The sequence below is a fragment of the Lichenostomus cassidix genome, chromosome 2 (genome assembly GCF_008360975.1).
Source record: "Lichenostomus cassidix isolate B80296 chromosome 2, HeHo_3.0, whole genome shotgun sequence".
NCBI lineage: Eukaryota > Metazoa > Chordata > Aves > Passeriformes > Meliphagidae > Lichenostomus > Lichenostomus cassidix.
Genome location: NC_139482.1, coordinates 31,604,235 through 31,615,881, shown reverse-complemented (window position 1 = coordinate 31,615,881; position 11,647 = coordinate 31,604,235). Strand labels below are relative to the sequence as shown.

General features: G+C 40.5%; 1 protein-coding gene across 1 annotated transcript; it reads right to left on the bottom strand.

The window, feature by feature from the left end:
- Positions 1–7,033: 7,033 nt before the first annotated feature.
- IL6 (interleukin 6) lies at positions 7,034–10,670 on the bottom strand. Its single transcript, XM_085050912.1, has 4 exons — positions 10,307–10,670; positions 10,092–10,205; positions 9,731–9,877; positions 7,034–7,525 (listed from the first exon to the last, which is right to left on the bottom strand). The coding sequence occupies exons 1-4, from the start codon at positions 10,556–10,558 to the stop codon at positions 7,334–7,336; spliced, it is 705 nt and encodes a 234-aa protein (XP_084907038.1). The 5' UTR covers positions 10,559–10,670; the 3' UTR covers positions 7,034–7,333.
- Positions 10,671–11,647: the final 977 nt, after the last annotated feature.

The following is an 11,647-nucleotide window of genomic DNA, read 5'->3' as shown; positions in this document are numbered from 1 at the left end:
CTCCCTTTTAACACTGAAGTTCAAGTACTGAAGTGGTGACTGCTTGGTTTCTGTTGAATGGAAATGTGTTGGGTAGATTGCTCTCTCCCCTCCAGAACTGTGCAGGCTAGTTTGTATTTCTGTGGTGATTTTTAAAAAATAATGTTTATTGGCCCCAAATTATCATTGCAGCAAAGGTATTCTAGATTTTGGCGTGGCTTTTTTTTTTTTTTAAACCCCATAGATTTTCAGACATTACTTAACAAAGATTATTTGTTTAAGAATAGGAGGTTCCTCAGTTTTTAATCTGCCATGAAAATTCATGGTAAAATGTTACTGTGTTTAAGGGCTGTGATTGGAAAAAAAAGAGAAATGAGCCAAAGGAAAGACAAGAATTGGAAAGAAAAAAGTGAAAACATCTGTGATAGCTAATGTAAATCAGCATGTTCCTTAAAATTCTATTAATCATGATGACTCAATCAAATGCCATGAGATACTGGCATGGCTAATGCTGATAGAGTGCTGATAGTGGAGTAGAGCAAGGACTGAATGCCGAACATTTTCTTGTGACTCTATATGCTTTTGCTTGTGTAGCCTTTCTAGTGCCTTTTCTCTTATGGTAACTGGAGATAATTGTAAGTGCTCATGTGTCTTAAATTATGAAGGTAGTTAAAAGTTTGGTTCTTTTTCTTGACTAATCCTGATGACAATAGTAATGAAATAATCTGTTGGTACTTGATAGTGACTTTCATCATGATCAGGAACATTTTTCTTCTGTTGAATTTTGTGCGGTAACCTGAGATAGTACAGGATACAGTAAAGGATACAGTATTCAGTGTGAAGTAACTTATATTTCTCAATTAGAGTTTGCATTTCACAAGGGTGTACCATACCCAAAATGCAGCAGTGGGTAGATGGACCCAAACACCTGCAGAAATGTATTTCATATGCTCTGTTGTGTGTCAGACATTTGGGGATGTGGTTTGTGGGTCATAACCACCACATGGTTGCTCTGGCTGCTTTCTAAGAATGATAGCATTTGGCAACAGGTGGAGAAATAGGGAAGTGTATACTCTTTCAATAAAAGTTTTACAAAAGCATGGATCTGTCAAGCACAGGCCAGATTTTGTGACCTCTCCATGCTGAAAGTTCGTCTTAAAAATAGTAGCATTTCAGGCCTTTTTTGAGACTTGAAATTATTGGATAAATATTGCTTTTGCAATTCTTACTTTAAGCACATTGGATAGGAAATTTTTGGTAATTCAATGTTACTCAAGTGTGTTTCAGGAAAGTCCTTAGCATAGAGCCCTTTAGTTTTCAAACTGAGGGGGAAAAAGTCTTTAATAGTACCTTCAAGTCAGGTTTAATTGAATGCCAATATGTGGTATAATGTTTTTATTTATACATCCAGACTTTCGTTCCTTCTGTAATTAAAAGTTGGTAAAATTTCTCCTTAAATAAAAAATTATATTCTTCCCTGGGAAATAAAAACGAATAAGTATTAATCAGTAAATCTTGGTAATTAATTGTAAAGGTATTAAAAAAAATTGAGACATTTTTCTTCAAGTTTAAATATAAAGAAATCTTTGGTATGGATGTTTTGCAATTTCTGTAATTTTCACAGACTTTGGATGTGCTTGTAAGAGCAGATCAGTGGTTTATGAAGTTATACATTAAACAGATTCCTATGAAGAATCTTTATTTCCTAAAATAAGTTCAGCAAATATGCTAGTTTTAGCAAGACTAGGTTTTTTTGGTAGTGCTAGAGGGAAGAGGGCAAATCTCTGGAGAGAGGTGGAAGGATTCTCATGTTTGTTAAGGCTGTGGGCTTGGGACTTAAGTTAGGTGTTACTTATTCCTACTGTTTTAATCTATGATTTTTGCTTTTCTGTCTTTCTCCAGTAAAAGTTGAGAAAGTTTTATTTTTACTATCACGTGGGAGATACTTTAGTAAAGAATAAATATGTGTTTCCCTGCTTGGCTGTATTGATCTCTGTCACTGAACCAGTGCCTTATGCAGCCACATGCAGATTCTTTTCTGTGGTGGGTTTTGTGATGCAGTCCTGTGAGACATTTGAATCCTTAGTGTTGGAATAAAGCCAGTAAGTGTAGTTTACTGAAAAATGAGCTGTGACTTCCACAGCTGAGCTCAAGGCTACAGTCTAGATGTGTGAAATAAAATCATTGATGCCTTCCTGTGTTTGGTGGAGATTGTACTGACTTTGAGGTATCCAGTTGATCTTACCTGGAGGTAGGGATTGTTTGGCTTTGTAGTTTGTGCCTTCAAAGTGAAGGTGGAGTGTGCTTGTGGTTGCCTTAGTGTCAGGAAATGCCACAAGTGGGACCCTTTCACTGGAGCCTGTTGTACCTGGTGACAAGTAATTGTGCAAGGGACTGAGAGGGAGTCTTGTGAGTTTGGTGGTTTTCTAGGTCTTGGTGTATGGACTGTGGATCTCCTGGTAGAAGGGTATGAAAAAAAATGGTCAATTTAGTGTCATCACTGAATAAAAGGGAAAAAAAATCTGGCTTTCAATATACTTTTGTTCTTAATAATTTAATCTGTAAAGAAACCTGCTTGTGTGCTCCATAAACTCTGCAAGGCCTGACCAGTAGTGAGGCAAAAGGAAGGTGATAGGGAATTTAGCAGGTTTTAAATTCTGCTACAAATTCCTGGTGTAGACACAGCTGGTACAAAATAACTTTACTGTATCTGATCACAGTTATTAAACGGAGGCTGTGTGATTGTTTTTTCCCTTGAATTAAGTAATCAGCACAGTTCCTGTTAGCTAAATTATAAACATGTAAACTGTGAAGACCAAATCAATGTTCAGAATTTTGTTGCAACACGCCTGTGCTGGTGAAGTATAAAACCTGTCCTTTGCTGCTTTCTATGGCTATCTTGCAGAATGGCTATAGGGGCAAAGAGCTGCTTAAGAGCTCAACTTCTTGCATTGTGCTGTAAGTGAAACAGAAATCTAACTTAATGGTTTTTGTCAGGAAAAAATGCTAAATCAAACTATATATATCCTGGATATTTTTGGAAATATTTTGTTACAAGCTTGGAATTTAAGCTATGATGATAGTGATGATATTTGGAAATTAAAGCTCATTACATCTGTTTTCACCACAGGAGAAGAGACCACATCCTGTTAAATGTCATATGACTAATTTAATTTTTACAAAGAACCACTTAATTGGAATTTCTAAATACTTTTCCATGATGGTGTGTGATGCAATAGCCATTTCTTGATTAAGCTTGTGGGTTACATACATTGTTTCTTGGTTAATTCAGGATTAGAGGATGGGTTAGATGGAGGGAATGTTTATCTGCTATGTGGAAAAGAATATGACAGGACAAATCAAATCTCAGTATTTTGATTTTGAAGGTGAATGTTTGTTTGGGATTTTTTAAAATAGATTTTCTCAGGAAAGATTGCATCTTAGATTCTGGTCACTGAATAGAAATATAGATTGCAAAATTTCTGTAGCATGTTTTCTGATGACTGCCAAAGTCAGTCTTGAAAATATACCAGGATGTGGGGTTAAATATGTTTAGATTACAGAAAATGGTTGATTTTCGTAGTAATTCATGGAGGAAATAGTACTTCATGGTTGAAGCCTTGCAGGGGTTGCATTTTTTGGGAGCAAGGGGGTGGGTGGGTTTGGGTTTTCCTCTTACTGAGAAAAGGAAAGAAATGCGCTAAGAAAGATCAGAAATTGTTATCTAATCATCTGACTTGAGAAGCAAGGACTTAATCAAAAGGTTTGTAGTTATATATCTATCTATCTATATATATATATGTATTTTGCCAGCACCTCTTGACCATGATGACTTTGATGTATACGACTGCATACTTACCTTTCCACCATTTTTTCTTTTAAATTGGAAGTGGAAAAGATTATTAGTCACTAATAACAGCAGTAAATGTAAGAGGAAATTTCCCATCAAGCTAAGCCAACCTAATGGCTCATTAATGCTGGAAAGTGATCCTCTTCCCATACTTTACTGGTGGTGTAACTTCCATCTCTTGTAGCATCAGCTTGGTTTTGCTAATCTCATCAGCTGTTAGAAAAATCTGTGGAGGCACTAGAGATGCAGGCAAGTCTCTTTCAAGTAGCTGTTATTTCTGCCAAAATGTAGTGTTTACAATGGTACTGGGTTAGGGGATGGTACCTCAGCCTGGGAACTTTGTCAGACTGAAATGTTTTCCACTTTTTTTTTTTCCTTAGAAGTTTCTTACACAAAAAAAGTGTAGTTAAAAAATAGAAAAATGGTACTTCAGAGACTATGACTTAAGTAAAAAGTAATCTACTTTTCTATTACAGATTACTTTAACATAGGGTTGCATTCTGTCTTTTTGGTTTTGGGGGGTTGATTTGGTTTTTCTTTTTTTTTTTTTTTTTTTGCTCTTGTCCAGTATTCTGGTGTTACAGCAGCTGTTCTTAGAGATATTTTGTTTCTCATCTGAAACACTGTTTCTGAATACTGTGGGCTTTTCTTGTGTACTGTATAATGTATGCATGCTTTTCAATGTAGCTTTACCTTCTTCCTTCTTTGGGAATTCAAAATCAGGATGAGGGGAGCTGGTAATCTGTTAAGCATTCCAAAATCTCAGTGTGAGGTTAAGGAGTAGGGACAAATGGACATGTGTGGAAAGGCTAGCTGGGATGTGCAGGGCGAGGCTGATCCTCTACAGCAGCAGCCAAAATGCTGCTTTGGTGGGTGATTTCCTATTTGTTTTGGTAGTTATTAGCAGATCTTTTTTTTATTTGGGTTGTGTTAGTGTTTTTTTGTTGTTTTGGTTTTTTGATTTTTCTTTGCTTAATGAGTTGGCTGTCAGTTAGGAGGAGCTCTCTTTAACAGAAGTGTTGCGGTATTGCTGCTGAGTGTAGTTAAGAATACTTACTGTTACTATTGTTCTGGTTTTCTGTGTGTTTGTGCTGGTCTGCCAACTCAAATAAATGTGTTTGTGTGTTTACTGATGTAAAATACTTTCTACATAGCCAACTGGAAAAAGCATGGTAAGTTGGTTCACTGGAGAGGTCCTGTAACATGCTCAGCAGTGTTTCAGTGTCTGCTGACTTCCATCTGAACTCCCCGCTGCAAATATTTGTGTGCCATGAGTACCAGTGAGTGTTGGTTTCAGCAAGTGGTGCTGATCCTGGGAGCAGTCCCTGAAGTTACCACTGTGACAGGAGATTGATGGCCAGCAAGGCAGCTGCTGCACTGAAGTACCCTGAGAACTGTGGGTGGCTGTGGAGGAGCCTCAGGTGAAATAATGGCAGCTCAGTGACACATCAATGATAACACTTCACTCCAGGAAGGATTTGAAAGTTGACCTCCCCACCCAACAAGTGGTAATCTTTGCTCATCTGCACCCTAAAATGTGGCAGCATTTACATATTTACTAGAATTGCAGACAGCCTGGGGTAGCCATCAGCTGAAGGGTAGTGGTGGAAACGTTGGCGCTTGTCTGTCAGTTCCAAGGGATTTCAGCACTCCAATTCTTAATGACCTCACAATTTTTGACCTTTCAGAAGATCAGTGTGAGTTGGTTTAGGTGCAGTGTGCATAGTAACTGGTGATCTCTGGCAGCCACTTTACTGGGAGAATTGAAACCAGGAGATGCCTTTCCTTTTGGTCAGGTTTCCTCCCAACCCCCCACCCCCGCCTCTGTTCTCACATAATAATTAGGTCCAGTGTGGGATCCACTTTGGGTCTCATAGCTATTTATTGGGATAATAAAGGCCAGAAAGGTCTCTAACCAAATGGTCACTAAAAGAAAATCCCTGTGAATGCAAGCAGTGAAAAAGCTAAACCAGGCTTTCTTATGTTTCCTAGAGCATGTGCCAGGACAGTTAAAGCAGGATCTTACGTGCTGTTAGAAAACCCATTCCTCACAGACCTCTTTAAAGATGTCCTTGAGATCTCCTCATTCCTTCTCCAGATGTTGCACAACTTGAGATGACAGTTTTACCATATTGGGCAAAGCAGTGGTTTGTTTTGTTTTGAGCATCTGAGATGTGAGCAGTGGGTGGACTGGTCACTCTTTTGGCATCCCCAGTGGTGGAATGCATATGTGGACAATCAGATCACTCAGAGGAAGAGGAGAGTTTACTGACATCCTTATCCACATTCCAAGGCATGCCTTTCATCTCCGCATCTTCACCACTGTGCCAGAAGAAAGAGTGAGGGTAATTAATATTCTACCATTTTTAAGGACAAACCTTGAGGGACTTCTGCTGCCTGCATCCCCTGTGTGGTTTGTCCTCTGAGTTTGGGTATAGGTGATACCTGCGCAGCTGCAGTGCTAAGGAAAGTTTCAGTGGTATGGTACTCAGGTGTAGGTCACGTGTTAGGGGTTTTTTTTCTATACAGTATTCAAGAATATGCATTCATGGTATGTGGCTTGTCCATACTAGTGAAATATAAAAGACAAATGCATGTTGCTGCATTGCTCAGCAACAATATGTTGATTTATATTGCTTAAGGAAATAACCTACATTTTTTTGGTTTAACCAAACTTGGAAAATTCCCCTGGATGAGAGCAATAAAACTAATCAGAGGATAGTATTCATGTCAAAGTGGTTAATGTGGTTGTCTCACCACTTTATTTGTTTAAAAGGGATTATTTGACTTGTAAGAAGATCCTTACAAACAATTTTATTGGGTGTTCCTTATTAAATATAAGGGACTTGTTCATTTCTCAGGAGCATTGATGGTTTATCTTGTTAATTCTTGAGTGCCATTTTCAGTGCATCTGGTTCCTTCATATCCCATTTTAAGAATTATATGTTGATCAAGTTGTCTGTGTGTATGTATGTGCTATGTAGATAAATGGCCTAATTACACAGATAAATTCTTGAAAGTGGTTATTCTGATAATTGCAGGTATTAAAGACTGGATATGTCAGAGTGCCTTAGTCTTACTTAAAATTCATGCAGGTTATACAAGCTTTTTTTAAAAATCAGCTTTTATTTGTTCTAAAAATATAAATAAGTCATAAATACCATCTGTCAAATATATAAAAACATAAGTTATACAATAATTTTTCTGGGTTGTGAAATTTTTTTTGTTGAATACATATTGAATAAGTTTATATTCTGAATAGTACCATTGGAAAGGAAATAAAATACGTCCTGTGTTTAAATTATTTCTAAATTTTGAAAACATAAATAAGAAATATTAAAAACTAATAAATATTTTAAATACAATAAATAAGCTTCTAGAAGGAAATGGGAATGTGTATAAATGCAAACCATTGTTACTATTTCTAGTTCTTAAAACAGAACAACACTGTCATCTGCCACATGACAGATTTGTAACAAAAGGATTGTGCCTGAACTAAAACATTCAGACACTGAAACTCCTGGTATTTTTCATATAGCGCACGGCCCTCACTGTCTTCTCCATAAATGAAGTAAAATCTCGGAGGATGAGGTGAATGGTGATTTTCTCTGTCCAGTCCGCAGTGGACTTTAGCTTTGTGTGGAGGGATTCCTTGGTAGCTGCATCTGGGATGATAACTTCTTCGGGATTGATCACCTGTGGAAAAGACAATATTGGGGGTGGCTCGGTTAACACGTTGTAACTGAGCTTGTTGGAGAGCATCAGTTTGTATGTTCCCAACCAGCTGCATATCCATCCTTTCTGTACTGCAGATAACAGCCCTCCCTAGGACTTGTGCTTCCTCCAGCCCTGCTGCTGTGGATGGAGAGGTGTGAGGAATGCTGATGCCTGCTGTGATTGCTGTGTAGGAATCTCTGGGCTGTACTCTTTGCTCTGGTTTGAGTGCAGTGTCTGGCATTGGAGTCCAGCAGGCTCTGAGCAGATCAATACACCACTCCTGCTGCCTGGCAGTCATGTGGTTGATTAGGTGGGGAGGTGCTTATCATAGTTTGTCCTAACCTGTACTGCTCCATTCTGAGTCATAAGTTAATTGGCTGACATTGGAGTACTCTCACATTTTGTAGTAAAATAACAGTCTCCAAAGATGTCAAGCTTGTTTAGCTGCTTCTTACTTTCTAGGCATTTAGTCACATGAGAGACTAAGTGCCACCAACTTTCACTGATACGTGGAAGCATAACAAGATAAGTAAAAGGAGTTATTTATCTAATGATGACTTGCAGCACTGTGTACCCTCTGTGTACCTAAAGGCCTTTGAAGAACTTGTCCCAAGAAGTGGGACTTCTGGAAATGGGAATTACACACCCAAATCATGGAGCTGTTGTAGGTGGAGGCCAAAATTCTAGCAAGTATCTGCTTAATCTATGTTTAGGATCTCTCCTGCCCTTTAACAAGTGACAAAAACATGAAAACCTCCTTCTGGAACATCTCTTTTGTGAAATATGAGAGATAAATATTGTTTCTGTACAGACTACTTGGGACTGAGTTCTGACCACACTCCCTTTTACTGGTATGCCCAGCTCCTTCTTGTGCTGTGTAAAAGTTTGTATCTGGATATCCAGACAGGTATTGCGCCGGTGGATCTAACCAGCATCTAATTCATCTAAGTGATGGATTCTGGCTTTGCTGTCCTTGCCTTAAATCGCAGATTTTTGTCTTACAAAGAAAGATTTTCAACCTGAAGATCAAGATTTTTTCTCAAAACCTCTGTAGTTTCTATTAGTACAGTTTTACTTTTGACCGCTGTGATTAATTCTGCCCATTATGATTACATTGATCCAAAAAAACCCCAAACCCCCACAAAAAAACCCCAAACCACCCCAAACTAGAAAACCTAGTTTCATTCAGTTATGAAACAAACTTTCTGCAAACTTATATATCAAGCTGGAAGCCAGCAATCAGTTGCTGTCTTATGACAAGGCTATTATCCTCAGCTAGCACAGTGTGAAAAAAAGCAGTTCAGCTTCCTTTCACATAAAGAATGATGGACTTAAGTAAATATGTTAGGAAAGGTACGACAAACACACAATAGGCTTCTCACATGCCAAAAATTACCTTGGAGGTAATAATTCCCCAAAGGACTACTTCTGCAGTCCTTGCCTGGGTGATTTTTAATCAGGCAAATGGTTTCCCCAAAGACAAAGGAAGTGTTCATATCAAGGATTATTAATATGAGCAAGAACTACAGGAATTAAGTGAATTTTTGAAGTGTGATCTTTCAAAGGTCTCCAAAACATGAAAAATGTCTGTCAGAAATGAATAGCATTTTAGTTTACCAAATCCAAAGAGAAATGGATATTTTTATGAAAGAAGATTTTTACAGGCAAAATATGTGCATTTTGGTAGGCAGCAGTCTGGTACATTGACAGCAATACTGATATCTCAATTACCATACAGCTTGGCTTACAAGTTTGTATTGGAGAGTTTTAAAGATCAATAATACTGTAAAAATATACTTGCTTCTTTTTTTTTTTTTAATGTGGGCTTTTAAAAAAGTTGGTTCCAACATTAAGAGGTATGGGCTGAATTGCAGTTCTGCAATTAGAAATAAGCTCCCAGAGAAATCTTTTTTCTATCAGCCAGTTAATGTATTTGTTCTTAAAACAATGGTGCATTTAGTTGGTTTGGAAATTAGAAATAACAATAGAAAGTAGGAAGAAGAGTTGTTTCCTTAAGAGAAGAAACCAAAACTTTGTAAAACTTCTAAGTCATGAGGGTAAGATCTCAGCATAAGGAACTGTCACCTGTTTTTTCAGGGAACTGAAACATAGCATCCTCTATTTCTGCCTGCACCTTAGTATTAAGCCACAAAAACGATCAGAGTGAATTTAAAACCAACTCACCATCCGTTTTATGGTACGTGCCAGGTGCTCTGTACTATAGGATAGAGATCCAATGTTTTGGTCTTCACTGATAAAAGTTTCTTGTACGTATTTGAGGTATGTCTGAAATGCGTAAAGTCCGCTGGAGATTTTTCTCAAGCATTTATCCTGAAATGAGAGAAAGGTGAGAAAGTCACTTAGGGTTCAAAATGCCTTCAATGCTGTGTACAGGTTAGCAGATGATGCTTATGTAGTGTGGAAGTCTGGCCAAAGCCAGCTGGAGCCGGCACAAATCTTTAGGTCAACTTCCACAGTTCTTTCGAGCAGGCAAAACCTGCCCCAGCTATAGAGGATTAGAGCAGAAAGGAGCGTGGTTCCTTGCCTCATTGAAACCGGCGTGCAGACACCCATCTTCCTCCGTCACCCTGGGGAGGTTGAGGTTGTTGTGGAGGAGCATTTCCATGCTGTTCTCGCAGATGGTAAACTTCTTGCACATCTGGGGAGAGACAGAGAGGTTTGGTCGCACCTCGGCGGGAGGCAGCCGCGGCCGGGCCGGGCGTGTGAGCGTGTGCGAGCCGGCGGTGCGGCTGTACCCACCTCGTCCTTCAGCCGTGCCGCCCGCTCTCTCAGCAGCTGCGCCAGCTGCAGGCTGTGGGGCAGCGCCGACCACCGCGCCGCCGCCTCGTCCAGCTCGGCCTCCCCCGAGGAGTCGGCGTTGGACAGCGGGGCGGCGGCGGCCCGCGGCACCAGCAGCAGCAGCAGCAGCGGCGGCGGCAGCAGCGCGGCGCGGAGGGCGGGCGGGCGGCGGCGGCGGGCACGGTCGCAGCCACAGTCCCGGGGAAACTTCATGGTGCAAGTTCTCGGCTCCGGCCCCGGCCCCTTCTCGTCGGCGAGGCTGGCGGGTTGAATGAGCTCCGGGCATCCCTGAACGTGTATTTATCGAGGGGGCTTCGAGATTATTCATGGCCTGGGAAAATCCGGCATGAGAACACGGGGGGTGTGTGCTCACGGAGCGCGCCCGGCTTGACTGCGCTGCTCGAGAGCGGGGATTGTGAAACGGGCCGGGGGGGGCGGCCGAAAGCGGCCGGTGGGAACATGAAGTAATCGTGCTCCGTAACTCCTTGAGGGCCGGGCTGCCCCCGCACCCACCGCCGGCTCACCTGCCCAGCAGGGTCCCGGCCGGGGCTGGAGCCCTACGGTCCAGCTGCCTCCAAGCCTGCCAGCTCCAGCCGCACAGAAACTCCTGGAACTCATGCATACATATCTAGCTATATACACACATACTTTATATATGCTGTACTTCTGTGTATTTCAATATTTTATTGTGTTCTAATGTTTTATGAATTTTGTGTCTTGTATGTATCTTGGTATTTTAGCTATTTTTACTATTTGTGTATGTGAAACTAAACACCCCTGTTTAAGTGCTGGGTAGTACAAGTTGTAAGTTGCCGCTTTCCCAGTGAACTACGTATGGGGAGGATTAAATACATCATGTTCCTGTGCTTTAAATGGACCAAAGCCAGCTCCTATGAGAGGGTGGCTGCAGGAAATGCCACGAAGTTCCCTGTTATCTGCTGCCTTATCTCTTTCTGCCCACCTGGTAGGTGTTGCAGGAATTTTAACCTTTCAGAGAGACTCTTCACCCAGGGCAAGTGTGCCTGTTGGGATCAGTCTTATAGAATGCAGACTGAGTCAAACAGTGCAAGGCATGCTGACATTGAACTTGTGGAATGTCTTGAACTGATTTTGGCCAAACTGACTTTTTTTTTTTAATATTAAATTGGTTATGTTTTCTCACATAAGGAAGACCAGAGTCTGCTTTGGGAAGTGCTAACGGGAGGGTGCAGAGTGGGGAGAACAGAACACGGGTCGTAAGAGGTGTTACAGAGAGAGACAATACAGAAACTGAAAAAAACCCCAAAAAGCCCCAGATACTCC